The 15181-nt window shown below is 45.3% G+C and overlaps 3 protein-coding genes across 3 annotated transcripts; 1 reads left to right on the top strand and 2 right to left on the bottom strand.

Annotated features, from left to right (window-relative positions):
* Positions 1-129: 129 nt before the first annotated feature.
* LOC100842111 (beta-glucuronosyltransferase GlcAT14A) lies at positions 130-4753 on the top strand. The gene is made up of 4 exons (XM_003563620.4): positions 130-1056; positions 1743-1818; positions 1896-2011; positions 3800-4753. Exons 1-4 carry the CDS (start codon positions 438-440, stop codon positions 4312-4314), a joined length of 1326 nt encoding a protein of 441 aa, XP_003563668.1. The 5' UTR covers positions 130-437; the 3' UTR covers positions 4315-4753.
* A 288-nt stretch (positions 4754-5041) lies between these two features.
* Positions 5042-7554, bottom strand: LOC100841815 (NADP-dependent alkenal double bond reductase P2). Its single transcript, XM_003563619.4, has 4 exons — positions 6395-7554; positions 5946-6299; positions 5786-5868; positions 5042-5679 (listed from the first exon to the last, which is right to left on the bottom strand). The coding sequence occupies exons 1-4, from the start codon at positions 6617-6619 to the stop codon at positions 5307-5309; spliced, it is 1035 nt and encodes a 344-aa protein (XP_003563667.1). The 5' UTR covers positions 6620-7554; the 3' UTR covers positions 5042-5306.
* Positions 7555-7701: 147 nt separating this feature from the next.
* On the bottom strand, positions 7702-12375 carry LOC100841507 (heme oxygenase 1, chloroplastic). Its single transcript, XM_003563618.4, has 4 exons — positions 11659-12375; positions 8591-8814; positions 8033-8140; positions 7702-7939 (listed from the first exon to the last, which is right to left on the bottom strand). Exons 1-4 carry the CDS (start codon positions 12071-12073, stop codon positions 7847-7849), a joined length of 840 nt encoding a protein of 279 aa, XP_003563666.1. The 5' UTR covers positions 12074-12375; the 3' UTR covers positions 7702-7846.
* Between the last annotated feature and the right edge of the window lie 2806 nt (positions 12376-15181).

Below are 15181 nucleotides of genomic sequence, written 5' to 3'. Positions count from 1 at the left end.
TAGTGAGTGGAATTTAATCGGACGCTAGGAAAGCAGCTGCTCGCCGCCGCCTTGGCAGAAGAGAACCGGTCCCGGAATACGTAAAGTTGGTCGCACCGGAAATTCCAAACCCAGCCCCTCACTTCACTCCACGAGGCACCACACCACAGCATCTCTGGATCCGTTTCTCCTTTGCGCTTGCGGTGGTGCGCATTGGCCAACCCAACCCAACCCAGCTCCTCAACCAAACGCACCCACCGCCCGGGGTCGCGCTCTTCCTCTCGTGACTCGTCAGCCAGCCCCCTCCTTCGCCTTGGCCCTGGCCCTGGGGAGAGAGGTAACCTCACCACCACCAGCACCACCCCCTTCAGGACACGCCACAAGAAGAACACCAGCCCCAACCGTCGCCGGCCGCATTTAATCCCCGCATCGCCACCGCCAACGCCGATCCCCGGGCCATGATGGAGACGAAGCCGCCGTCGCCGGGGACGGCATCGGCCGCGGCGGCGGCGCACCACCACCGGCGCTGGGCGGCGCCGCTGCTCGCGTCCGTACTGCTCTCCTCCCTCCTCATCTCAGCCTCCCTCTTCTTCTCATCCTCGCGGGCGCTGCTCCTCTCCTTCTCGCCCCTCCCGTCCGCGGCCTCCGCGGAGCCGCTCTTCGTCGAGGCCAAGCTGCGGCAGCAGCAGCAGCAGATGCGGCCCGACGGCGTCGCGCGGACGCAGCGCGCCGTGCCCAGGATCGCCTACCTCGTGTCCGGCTCCGCGGGGGACGGGGTCGCGCTGCGGCGGACGCTCAGGGCGCTCTACCACCCGGCCAACCGCTACGTCGTGCACCTCGACCTGGAGGCGCCCGCGGCCGAGCGCGCCGAGCTCGCCGCCGCCCTGCGCGCCGACCCCGTCTACTCCCGCTTCCGCAACGTCAGGGTCGTCACCCGCGCCAACCTCGTCACCTACCGGGGCCCCACCATGGTCGCCAACACGCTGCACGCCGCAGCCATCCTGCTGCGCGAGGGCGGCGATTGGGACTGGTTCATCAACCTCTCCGCCTCCGACTACCCCCTCGTCTCCCAGGACGGTAAGCGCAGATGCGATCTGCTGTCGCCCCAATTCCGCCATTGGATTGGATCGTACGAATAAACACACCAGTTTTCCGATCCAAATTCCGCGATTCCAAATGGCCCGATCTTCGCGTGCCGATTTTGGGCGAAATCCAATCCCATGTTTCGCTCACTGGAGGCTACTGGGATTCGAATTTTCAAATTGGAGCTGGTGTGGTTCGGCGGAAAGTTCTTTTTTTCTTCTTCTGAGATGGTTTCGGCTGAAAAGTCGGGGGGAAAGATGTGATTTTTATACGCTTCAACTGCCATCCAGTGATTGTATGCGTTAATAACTGGTTAGATTAATTTACACCCAGTTTCTTCTACTGGATTGGGGATTTGGTTAGATTTGATTACTTTTACCCATTCAAGGCGGTACTCCATATGGGAAGCCAAATCTTGGGGGCGTATTTCTTTCTTTATATGGATATACTTCTACTGGTCTGATCTCCCGACCTCAATCTTTCTTTGCCTTTCCCATTTCCGATCTATTTCCTGTATTGGATTCTTCTACTTGTTCATGGAGATAAAGTGGGTCGTTCCAAATTCGGTATCTGCCCTGTGCTCATGTTGCTTTACTGGCCCACTTGGATTATTGTAGGGATTTGAGAATTTAGGATTAGCATGCCTCTCAGTTTATCTGACTAATCTTCGTTCTATGCAGATCTACTGTATGTGCTCTCTACCTTGCCAAGGGAGCTTAACTTCATTGAACACACCAGTGACATAGGATGGAAGGAGTAAGCATGGAATTCTGCTGGAAGTGCTCTTTTATTTATTCATGAAAGTCGTGCAGTGGCTAAATGTGTCTGTGTAGGTATCAGAGGGCAAAACCTGTAATCGTCGACCCAGGGCTATACAGTCTGCAGAAGTCAGATGTTTTCTGGATTACAGAGAAAAGGAGTGTGCCAACCGCGTTCAAGCTCTTCACTGGTAATGCTTTCTTCTCCCAGATGCTATGACATGAGCCATACTATCCTCTTCTTAGTTTTTACTCATTTACCCCATCTCATCTATATCTCAAAGCTACTAGGTTTGCTATTGAGACATTTAGTGCCAAGTTGAAAAACCAGTTCAATTAATATAGTGTTCCATAAATGAATGCTACTCATCACTAGTACCTACTACTTCCGGGGACTAGCATGATACTCCCTCTGTTCCATAATTCTTGTCGAAATCTTACATGTATCTAGACACCTTTTAGGAATAGATACATCCATTTTTGAGCAAATTTGAGACAAGAATTATGGAGCGGAGGGAGTAATTAATATTTCTTTTGTCTACGAATACTTGCTGCATCACCAGAATCTCTTGTTACTGAGTGTCAGCATATGATTAGTAATTAGTTCAGAAACAGATGGTACACCACAGTATATTCACCTATTGCCTATATCATCCAGAAACGGAATAAGAAGACTAGCAGTTGAGGTGATGGCGTGACACTGAATAGCTTCGTTCTAGTTGTCCAAGCATGCCACTCAATGTTATGTTTCTTGCTCCACTGATGTCTTCCAGAATGAAATATTGTTTTTCTTTATGGCTATAGGTCAACACTCATTCAAAGATGACACAAAAGATTGTTATTTGCTTCCTATTCAGTAATCAGTAGCATGAACCAATTAAATCACTTCACAATATATAGTTTTGTTTGTTACCCCACATTTACACATCCTTTCTCTGCATATTTACCCATTGTTTTATTATCATCAAGACATAGGCATCAGCATTGTGTACTGCACATGTGTTTTCTTACTCTGGTTAGAAGATGATAAATTTCATTGATTGCCTGGATTACTGAAAGTCACACCCTTTTAACGACGACTCCTAAAATTGTTAGAGAGCGGATAAAATGTATTTTGCTTGCTTTTGAACCACTAGTGGAGGATCTTTGGAAGGATAAGCGCCTCACATGAAACACATTGCATTGGCTGATAGTACTGCCAATCATGACCTGTTGACTGTTGTGAACCTAGATTCACGGGATAATTGCTGTGGTGAAGAAGCCAGGCCTTTCCTAGGTATATATGAAATGAGAGAATAGATTGGTTATTTCTTTGCGTGATTCATCATGGAATACATATTATCTTCATAAGTTCATATAGTGGATATGTACCCTTTAGACCTTTCCTAGCGCAACATGAACTCGTAGCAGATTACACTCCTTTTCTTCTAGACTTCCTAATTCAATGCTAGTCCACAAAAGACATCTTTCTCTGTTTATGGACTTCCTCCTGCTAGTCCTAGTCTGTCTTTCTCCCCCCATGTTTTTCTTGCTGCTGCGGATGTGATGGCCTGCTCCCCAGAGTCCTTCTCCCAAATGTCTCCAGTCCATAACATCACCCCCGGCTGTTCTCATCTTGTATCGGTGAAATTGACGTTCTGGCTTTTTTTTCATCTAAAATTATTATTGCTGCACAGCACTGCAATCTCCCATTTAGCATGTCATAGCTTAAAAAGTAACTGAGATAATACACAATAAGCCATAATTCTTACAATTATTGTAATATTATGTTGTATTCCATAATAACTGGGCATCTGCTTTGGTGCTCTTTATTATTCCTAAAATTGTCATGGAATTTGTTTTTGGTGATGTTAAATATCAGAATATGCTTCCTTCTGACCCCGTACTAGTTAAAGGTCTCAACAACGAATCATTCCTTGCACAATTTCATTGTCTTAACGTGTGACCCACATGTTTTTCTCCAATGTACCATGTTTCAGGATCAGCATGGATGATGCTTACTCATCAGTTTATTGAATACTGCATATGGGGATGGGACAATCTTCCAAGGACAGTCCTGATGTATTATGCCAATTTTCTCTCTTCACCAGAGGGGTACTTTCACACAGTCATCTGCAATGTCCCAGAGTTCCGCAATACCACAGTTAACCATGATCTACATTTCATTTCTTGGGACAACCCACCAAAGCAACATCCCCATTACCTCACCCTCAATGACTTTGATGGTATGGTTAACAGCAATGCTCCCTTTGCAAGGAAGTTTGGAAGAGAAGATCCTGTTCTAGACAAGATTGATCAGGAAATATTGGGCCGTCAACCTGATGGATTTGTGGCTGGCGGATGGATGGATATGTTGAATACAACAGTGAAAGGAAAACATTTCACTGTCGAACGTGTACAAGATCTCCGCCCAGGGCCTGGTGCGGACAGGCTAAAGAATCTTGTCACAGGCTTGCTCACCCAGGAAGGTTTTGATGACAAGCATTGCTTGTGAAACTTCCAGAAAGATGATAGGTTACTCGGTCAAAATCTGAGGGTTGAGCCATTAGCTAGTCATTCTGCTAGCTGAAGAAGCAGCACATAGCGTCAAATCCCGCATGGATGGAATGGTCTGATAGGTATTCTTATAGACAACCACTTGAGTTGAGTTACCGTACAGCAGGAGACCACGGCCTTAGCAGGCAGAGATTATACACCACTAATAGCTCATTAGGTTATGTTAGAAGATTATATTAGCCCAACCATAAATAATATTGGAATTTTCGGTTTCTCAGCGCTGAGGGTTGTCGAAGGTAGTCCATTCTTCCTTTAGAAACCACGGGACTGATCTACTTAGCCAACCATCAGCGCATTGTATTAATTGTGGATCCTTTGGGCAAACTGGACATTTTGGCTGCGTACATGTATTCTTTGATTTGTTTTCCTTTTTCCCACTGCTGAGTATACAGATTATTTTGCACTGTTTTTCTCCTTGGTAAAAAAATATGCATTCTAGTGTCTGTGATGTGCAACTATTTGTGGAAACTTAAAAGGTAGATACAGTATTCAGTTGAGACTTGTGGAAACTGACTTGGCTGGTATGAAACAGGTGCATTGATAATCTTGATTTGCTGATTTTTCTTCTGTGTACCTTTCTGGTCTGATGATATGGCGTGGACAGAATTTGGAAGATAAAACTACGTTCTTCGTTGGATTTGCCTTGTAGCAGCAAGTCAGCAACGTGATTTCAGGCAGAACTCATTGCCTTTCATGCGTGTTTCAGCTGAACAAAACAACGTTTTGTTTTCTCAAAGAAGTTACATTCATCACTGTCCAGAGTACAGACTGAAGTGGAATTAAAGTACAGTAACAAAACAATCTCCCTCATTTCTGACACAAATAGGTCTCCTATTTCGGAGTAAAGGTCTTCTCCTCTCGTGGGGGAACGATGAACAAAGTTTTGGAATCTGGCGTTTGAACCGATCAACAGAACCTCGTTTTTTTATCCTACGCCAGTTTAACGAGTTTCTTGCCAACATTCTCGCCGCGGAACAGCGCGGCGAAAGCCGACGGGACGCTCTCTAGCCCGTTGGATACGTCCTCGACGACCTGGATCTTGCCCTCGCGGATCCATCCGCCGATGATCCCGACGAACTCGTGGAACCTGGTGATGTAGTCGTAGGCGAAGAAGCCCCGGAGCGTTATGCGCTTGTAGACCACCTCCAGCAGGTCCGGCACGGCACGCCTCCCGGGGTCGGTGTACTCGGCGATGACCCCGCAGACGGCGACCCGGCCGTAGGCGTTCATGTTGGCCAGCGCCGCCTCCAGCATCTCCCCGCCCACGTTCTCGAAGTAGATGTCGATCCCGTCAGGGAAGCGCCTGTCAGAAATTTTACAGCCACACCGTTTTAGCAGGAATGTTATATGACACGTTATTTTTTGGGGGGGAGCGTTGTGAGGTGCTGAAAACAGAACTCGGGCAAAACCTCTTGAGCGCGGCTTTGAGGTCAGGCTCCTCTCTGTAGTTGAAGGCGTCGTCGAACCCCAGCTTGTCCTTCAGCAGGTCGACCTGAAATTGATCCATGAATCTATCCATGGTCAGAAATGTTGCCGGAGCAGGTTTGCAAGCAATTGTGAATAAGTGACCTTGGCTTGGGTTCCGGCGCAGCCGACGACGTAGCAGCCGTGGAGCTTGGCGAACTGGCCGACGAGGCTGCCGACGGAGCCGGACGCGGCGGACACGAACACCGTCTCCCCTTTCTTGGGCTTGCACACCTCGTAGAAGCCGCCGTAGGCCGTCATCCCGCTCGTGCCCAGCACGCCGATGTGGTACGACAAGGGGAAATCGTCCGAGGCGTCCACCTTGGACATGAGCACGGCGGGGGACGGCCGGAACAGCGTGTAGTCCTCCCACGCCAGCACGCCCGCTACGATGTCCCCCGCCTCGTACTCCGCGCACCCCGACGCCACCACCTCGCCCGCCCCGTACGCCGCTATCCTCTATATAACCAAGAAATTACCACAACAAATATGTAAGTCTGCGATGAGTTAATAAGACCTGAGCCTCCGTTCATAAATTCTTGTCCTGGTTTTACCTCGCCGGGCACGATGACGTCGACGGCGAGGTGGGACGCGCTGTGGCGCTTCATGCGGTTGAGCTGGTAGGGGTCCACGGACAGGTACAGGTTCTTCACCAGGACCTCGCCGGACTCCGGCGTCCACCGCACCGGTGTTGCCGCCGTGATCAGTTCGAAGTCGGACTCTGAGGGGGACCCCTCGACGTGGTGCCGCACGGCCACGTACCGGTTCTCAACCTCCATCGATCGTCTGTTGCCGCCGGGGAAGAAGAACAGCAAGCAAAGAAAACAAGCAATGTGGGTGCTTTGGCAGTCAGGAGCTAGCTAGTTGACGCGAGAAGATCAATGGCCGGATGTGTATGTAGGACAGTACTATATGATGATGCCGAGCTGGTGGTCTTTCGGTGGTGCCGTTCGTTAAACCCAAGGGCGCCCCAGGACAAAGGAAAGATGCCGTGGTAGACGTTTCGGTAGAGATGCTTCCCACAGGATTTCGTACGCTCTCCCTCAAAAAAGTACTAGCAAACAAAACCAGATGGAGACAACTAGGAATCAAACGGTGTATATCATTTATGGATTGGCTCTGTTCCACTTGCCACTTGGTAATCGAACTTATATGTCGGAGGGCCAATTAAAATGTACATGTCGTAGGACTTTTCCTCATTAAAACGGTGAAACAAATGATGGCAATATGATGGTGAAGGGATCTATTCTTCAAGTTCTCTTTACAAGACAGGCGTACATCCAGTTTTCTTACCTGATACTATGTGGAAGCAGAAACTGCCTGCTAAAAACATACTGATGACTAAGGACAATTTAAGAAAAACGAAAATCTTCAAAACTTTGGAATGTATGTTTTGTGGAGAAGAAGAGTCAATACTCAATAGTACATCATTTGCTCTTTGACTCTGTTATTGCTAGATAAATGTTGAACCTAGTTTCTGAAATTTCTGGAGTGCTTATTTCTGATTTTGAAGCTCTGACATCTGGACGGCTGAGAAATAAACCTGTTCGGAAATCTCTGGTACCAGGACAAAGTACACTGTTTTGGATTAGGTTTTTGTTTTCGTTCTGACCAATAGATTAAAGCTCAAAAGACTTGTAATTAGTTTAGATTTGTACTGTATTAGTTGTACCTAATGTAGGTTTGGAAACAGCCCTCTCTTTGATTAACTTATTCACAAACGGGCTTCGGTTCAAGAAAAGCAGGCACAAATGTGATCAACGCTTAGGAAACCAAGGCCTGTAGAGCTTCCCAAACCCACACTCCCTGAAACGGGTAGCGATAGCACCCTCTAAAGAATGCAAGAAGCAAACCCCAGGCAAATGAAAAGGAAGGGATATCAATATATGACAATTTGATTGCAAGGCAGTTCAGGCCCAGGGGAGTGTATCCCCCCAGCGTACAGACATGGGCTTAATATTTACAATGTTTATCATGGAAGGAATTCTTGGCACAGAATTCTTGGCTCAGGTGAATATCTGGCGAAGGAGATCTCCTGAATAGGCGAACGACTTCTCAGTCTCCTCCAGGCAGTGGTCCTTCTCTTCTCGAGACCAACTCTGAGAAAAATATAATCAGGTTAAGATCTATTCATAGCAAGAATAGATGACCAGACAAAAATAAGAGCATGATATCGAAGCTTCAGGACTCACAAGTGCAACTTGGTTGAGTTTGTTGCGGACATTCTGCAGCAGCTGGGAGAGGGTACCCTCCCACTTGTAGAACTCTAGCTCCTTCTTGTTCAGAATCTTCTCGGCGACCTAAGATGACCAGAGGGCATGATTTAAGGACGTCAACTAATTGAGGAACAAGTAACTACTGTCACTTCCACCACCACATGAACAGATTACAGACTACCAAAATACCCCGATCCGCAAAGAAAAATACTAGGATTACCAAAAATTGCATCAGACTATGGGATGAATGAACAAATATCTAAAGAGTAGAACAACGAGATAGAAAATGGAATTGTCTGTAATGTGATCCTCAATAAAGTGCACAGTAATAGCATACTACTATCTTCCAGTGGAATTTAATTAGCTGAACCAACAAATTTGAGATTTGAAACTCAATGACGCAGTCAATGGAAAACTAGTGGCAGCTTTCTCCTTTCAGCAGACAAAACATTCTCAGCAGCAGTAAGGACTAAGGAATGTCATCTTAACAGACATTGTTTGACACCTATAATACTTTAAAGAAAGAAATAGTACCTTTTTGCCAATCATTCGGCCTCCAGCGGTATGAGCAAAGTACACATTATAGAAATGACAGATAAATGCTTGGGGGTCCTTTTCCGACAGCTCTTCCAGATAGGAAGCATAGGTAGTGCCAGGAGCAGATGGTTCCGGAATTGTGTGGCCCTGTTGCCTGAACCATTCCAAATCCTTCTTCAGTTGCTCTGACCTCTCCAATCCAGTATTCCGGAACTCAGCATCTGATGCATGCATCACAAGAATGTGCTTATTGATATTGAGAAAAGAAACCTTCTAACTTTCTCATAAGAATACTAATTTAACTGGCCAAACAAGCTAAGTAATAATAGAACACAGATGCGCACAAACTAACTAGCATGTTCCTAACTAAAAAGCATGTTCCAGTTATTAAACATTTTCTTTGTCTAAAATAAATAATAAAAGGTCTATAAATTTTCATTCTACTAGATGTAAAGTTAGAACAAGTCACACGCCGCAGCTAAAGTGCATACTATTTTCTGTTTCCAAATTATGTTGTGAATAATCAAAGCTGGTCAAAGGCAACAACTATAGTTTCTACAAGTTGTATGGCGAAGGGAACTAAATAAAATCCATCAAACCAGATAAATTTAGACAACCTGATAGTGAATTTAAGCAATCTACAGCGATTAAAAGAGGTACAATTATTAATTTTATACATCATGTACATTTTTTGTTAGTTTTCTGTGAGCCATTATTTTCCAAGCAAAAAGAAGAGCAAACTAATAACAAGTTTTTTCACGCCCAAATTAAAGAGTTGGTTGAAACAACAGTAAATATTGTAAAACCCAAACAGTTAAGGCATTGGTATCAGATAACCGCAAATTTTCCAAAACAAAATAACATAACCACAAACTATTTGGATAAATACAAACGAAGAACCCAGATTGTGAGATTTGCGGCCTCTGGCAATAAAACTGACCACTTGGGCCCACCGGCCAGTCGCCACATGGCCAAAAAAACCTTAGGAAAAATTGCTCTCCACCTGGAACCTTCTGAACCAGCCTCAACCCAGAGTAAATATCAAGGAACAACAACAATTGGGGTTTCAGTTAAAAAAAAACAATATGGAAAATATTCTTTTGCCATGGAAAATAATTTATATTGATCTTTTGACAAAATTATTTTGCTCCATTGAAAATATTAAGATTCAAATACTTCATCCCTGAGCAAATATTTATATAGTGTTGAGAGTTTTTGACAATTATATTCTGCATCAGGAAATACTTCCCCATCCCCATATGGTTTCATAACACACATTAATTGCCATTTATATTAAATCACAAACAATCGAGCAAAGAAGGGAGAATCAAGCTAAAAATCCTACAGGCAAGGAAAAAAAATCGGACGTCAAAATAAATATATGTTGTGTTTTTCTGAAAATGAAACCACAATTGTTGTGGTTCCTTGATATTTACTCCAGGTTCAGGTCGGTTGCACATTCCGGGTGGAGAGACCCTGTCTCCGGGTTTTTTGGCCACGTGGTGACTGAACAGTAGGCCTAACCAGTCAGTTTTGCTGTCAATGGCCGCAGATATCACAATTTGGGTTCCCTGTTCGTAATTAGCCAAATACTTGTGGTTATGTAATTATTATTTTTCAAAAGTTGTGGTTATCGAATACAAAATCCCCGATTGTTAGGGTTTCATGATATTTTACTTGACAAAGTGATGGAATTTTGAATCAATACTCGAGATAACAGCCACAAAGTGATGTGTATGGAATTATGGATGGAATTTTGGAACCAATACTTGTATCCACAGTTTTTCCTTCGAAAAAGAAACATTGTTATGAGGAGAAGTGCACTCAGATGCACAACTAAAATTATAATGATCACATAAAGACACTAACAGGCATAACTTAATTAGCAAGGCAATCAAATAATCTGCACCCTATGTATTGTTCAATGGTTTTAATAATAACTATACCTTCAAGGGGATATGCATTGTAATTCGATATCCTTAGCACTAGAAGAATGCCAGAAGAAGAATACGGTAATTCGATATCCTTAGTAAATGGTTTGACCAGCTCTACCGAGGCAATTTGACGTATGTCAAGAGGTAATATGAGGAACCCACAAACGAGAAGGATGGCACTGAAAAGATCAATACTTAAAAGAGATGGTTTGGACTTTCGACCATCACACTGAAGGAGGAGATTTGAGCCATCCAACCATTAGCCAACTTGTATAACAGTATAGGTTTTGCACAGGTTGTCAAAATAAAACGAAGATTGCTATGGAACTATGGGATTTCTGAGGAAACCAAGGAAATTTAACGATGTATTTTTCCTGTAAAGCAAATTATGATGCACATGATGCTAAAATCAAAACACCTAAAAGAACTGAACTTGATCCCATCCAAAGGAAATCTTGGAACTGCCAGTAAGACTACTGGCAGTACATCTTGTTACAACAGGGAAAAACATACTCCCTCCGTCCCATATTAAGTGACTCAAATTTGCCCAAATATGGATGTATCTATATCTAAAAAGCGTCTAGATACATGTAATAGAAAGTCACTTATTATGAGACGGAGGGAGTACAACTTTAGCAACTGCAGACTTGATGCCTGACTCTATAAATGAGTAATTTCTGCAAAGCATATGCAAATCATGTGCCAAAAATCTTTAATTTGGATTTCTAAACCATGATCAGGATAACATATCTTTCAAAAGTATCCAAACCAGCAAGAGAAAGGCTAAACAAACCCTGCCAAAACTATCACTGCCCACCTCCCAACCCTAACTCTCTTTCTATACCTCCGATTTAGCTATTGTTTTCATAAAATACTATGGATGGCTTTATTCTGGCTAAAATAAATTGTGCTACTATCTGACTATTCTAGGAACAAAAAGGTGGGGAAACAGTTTACCCTTCTTTGCGTATGAACTATAAACCAATCGATTTTTATCGATTTAACAAAAAAAAAAACATGCGTAGCAGTAGCAAACATCAGGTACTAGAGGCGTAGAGCCGCAGATTTTTCTCTCGCGAGAAACTAAGACACGAAACAGCAATAAATTATGGAGGCTTTGCTACCACTCACACCAAGGGACGGCGGCGCGGTCGACGATGTCCTCGAGGGTCTGGAAGACGAGCTTGCTGTCGACGAGGAAGCGGAGGTAGCCCTCGATGGTGGGCTCCCACTTGGCGACGGGCGGCGCCTGGGGCTCCTTCTCCCCCTCCCTGGCTTGGTCCTTTGTGTGGAGCCGCATCGCGACGGCCCTCATCTCTTCCACGAACGCCTTCCCGCCTTCCTCCCCCTTCGCCGCGGGGGCCATCTCGGTCGCCGCCGCCGTCGCGACCATCCTCCTCCGCGAAAGCACCGCAGAAACCCCCGGCACCTGGCGCACGCCGACCGACACGGACAGGCCGCTGTTCCTCCCGGCGACGGCGACAGAGACGCGTGGGGCCGCGAGGGTATGCGGGGTGGCGAGTGATGCTGCTGCTGCGGGCGCCATGGATACGGCTAGGCGAGGGTTCTCTTATAGCGCTAGGGTTTCGTGCCGGGGAAGGCGAGTCGCTCGCCGATGGCGAAAGGGACGGGCGGGCTGGCGGGCGCGGTTGCTTTGGAGTGCGGGCTTGGAGCGCGAGCGCGAGGAGGGGTGCGGGATCGAAATTGAATAGTGGTCCGCACTAGAATAACTGTATTTTTTGCGCTCGGGCTGGATGGGGAGTGGATTGGAACGGCCGGGAATGGCGGCGCGGCAATGGCGTAATCAGGACTCGGGAGGCTCTCTCCGTCTTGGGGAAGACGATGGGGTTCCCGTCCCCTCTTTTTCTATGCGACGAGAAAGGAGAGGGTAACTCTGACATGTGGGGTCAAGAAGTATTGGGGTACATATGTCAGTTGGGGAATGGACTGTGCTTGAGGCTTGACGACGTGGTGGTGAATGACGAATGGGCCCCGGGGACAAGGAGGGCGGGGAGCCATTAGGTGTTCACGTGACGGCGAGTGGGCCGACGGTCTCGTCCATTTCTTTATTCTTGGTCCAAAAGGGGCCATGCTTGACAGTTTCGCCGACGGAAATAAATCATAAATAACAAATTCTTGGTGTTCTACAGTAAAAAAAAACGAATTTTTTGTTAGCCCAATAGAGACAAAATAATCCACCACATCCAAAATGAAAAATAGCTACAAGGAAAAAACTAATTTGCAGTTGTAAATGTTGACAGATTTTTATATAAACTTGATCATATTTGAAACAAATTGACTCAGGACAAATCTAAGATATTATACTCTCACCGTCTCATAGTAAGTGACTCAAAATTGTTTAAAAATGGACATATTTATACATTAAAATACATCTAGATACATGTAATGTTTCGGCACTTAATATGAGACGGATGGAGTATTTAGAACCGAGGCCCATTAATTTGTGAGCGTAGCACACTTACAACCAAACTGCTCTTCCATGCCGTACGTGTCGTGTCATTACGCTGTGGATGTAAACAACGTGATTTTGAGTGTTGTCGTGTCGTTGAACCAGTTACCGAAAAACCGTTTGCGGAATCACATTTTTTCAGTCAAGTTGTCTCAGTCAGACCGAAACCAGGATTCTTACAGGTGAGGCCCATATGTCGAACGCCACGTCGGCCCCGGAAACTCGTGGGAGTGAGAAGAGGCCGAAGAGTTTAATCGCGGGCTAACAGGTCGGGTTGGACTGACGTGGTGTTCGATAGGTGGGCACACATGTAAGAAATCAAGCAAACCGTCAAACCACTTGCTTTCGGGTTAACTGAGACAGCTTCATTCAAAAAGTGCGATTCTACCAACGGTTTCTGTTAACTGCGGTGTTTCAAAAACTGTGATTTTGTAAAATTTATAAAGGACAAGAAACAACACGGCTCGGGCGCTTGGAAGTTGGAACCATGACCGCCATGGGATCAGCGGGGAGTGACGCACCGACGACGGCGAGGAACGGACGGAGAGGCGTACACGTTAAGTATCACCAGGGGCCTGAGCATCACCAGCGCTTTGCTTCACGCTACGTTACGTAGTGCCTTCCGTGTGTCAAACGGTTACTAGTGGAGTTAACTTCCCTAACAAATGCTACGGAGTTGGCATCTTCTGACTTCTGGGCAGCAGCAAAAGCACAGAAAATTAAACAGGTTGCACGGTCGCTTTCTATCATGCCAGGAGAGGTGTCGCTGTGTGTGTGCAGGCCATGCCTTAACTTTTGTTCGAGAAAGTACTGCTGCATTGTCCTAATTGGTGCTTAGGAAATGTTTCCTTGCACTTTTTTAGAACTCTGTTCCTTTGTGATCGTGACGGCAAAATTATTTCTCTTAATTGAATGAGCGAGTGAGACACAAAGCTTTTATAAGCGTTCTTCCAGAATCAAGAGAAGAGACTGCGACAGCAAAGGCACTATATGACTATATTTACGTAGGAGTGACATTTTCTTGCTCAATCTTGTGACGAGACATTAGGATCGGGACAATGAAGATTCTTTTCAGAACCGGGGCGCACTTTATGACTTATCCACCGCATTGCTTCTTTCTCTTATCTTCCATTCTTTTTTTCCCTTGAAGAAACATCCCACCTTCCTTGTCCAAGATTCTGTTCTTTATTAACCACGTCCCCGTTTTGTCTCCTACACTAACGAGCACAATCACACCGCCTTAATTCTTCATCTATCTCATCCTATATCCCTTTCCCAAAACCGGCCGACCCACCAATGTTGTTGTGGAGAAGTGATAATGAAGTGGATAAAACGTCCCAATTCTAGCCAAATCGTCTCTCTTTTCTGTTTCTCTCTCATTCGTTTTTTTTCAACGTAACAGATACGCATGGATGCATGATTCCTATTCTAACTGTGTCAATGCTTTTCATAATTTCAACGCTTTTGTGGAGGACAGACGAGGTCAGAGTACATATCAGATGCACCGCAATCTTTGCCTAGCGCTTGCTTTGCTTGACCCCTACGGGCTGGAGTTACCGGTGACAAATCACTTCTCCCAATCATGACGTTTATTTATTTATCAATCGGTGATACTGCGTGATGTTAGCCAACTTGATGTAAATTTTGAAGCAATTTCAGGCAGCGTGTTCAGCACAAATTGCTACCCAAAATTAAACAAAGTTGCACATACGTGACACGTATAACGTATTGGTCCCTCTCAGCTTCCGTGCCGGGTGGTGTAGATATGCGTCGGCGACGCCTTAATTTTCCAGTCTTCTCGCTCATTGCGCCCGTATAATCGTGACATTTTTTTTTGCGGATGTATAATCGTGACATCAAAGACACACGAATTGAATCAGCAGTGGAACTTCAATTTTTGGCTAAGCTTGTTTCTATGACTGACCAGACATATTGACAGCTGCACTAGTCAGTAGTTATCCACCCTGAGGCAAGTCATCTTTTTCTTCATTCGAAAAAGGTTCTCATTTTTTTTTTGAGATGGAGATAAGTTTTGTTGTTTTGTTTTGTAGAACGGTCTCCTTTTCCTCAGTAAGCCATAAACACATTTCTTAGAAGCCCACCTGTGGCAACCTTTCTCGTTTTATTCCGAGCTTTTTTTTTTTTTGAGCAAACGTTTTATTCTGAGCTAAGTAAAGGAATCAG

The sequence above is a fragment of the Brachypodium distachyon genome, chromosome 1 (genome assembly GCF_000005505.3).
Source record: "Brachypodium distachyon strain Bd21 chromosome 1, Brachypodium_distachyon_v3.0, whole genome shotgun sequence".
Lineage (NCBI taxonomy): Eukaryota > Viridiplantae > Streptophyta > Magnoliopsida > Poales > Poaceae > Brachypodium > Brachypodium distachyon.
This window is presented reverse-complemented; position numbering and strand designations above follow the sequence as displayed.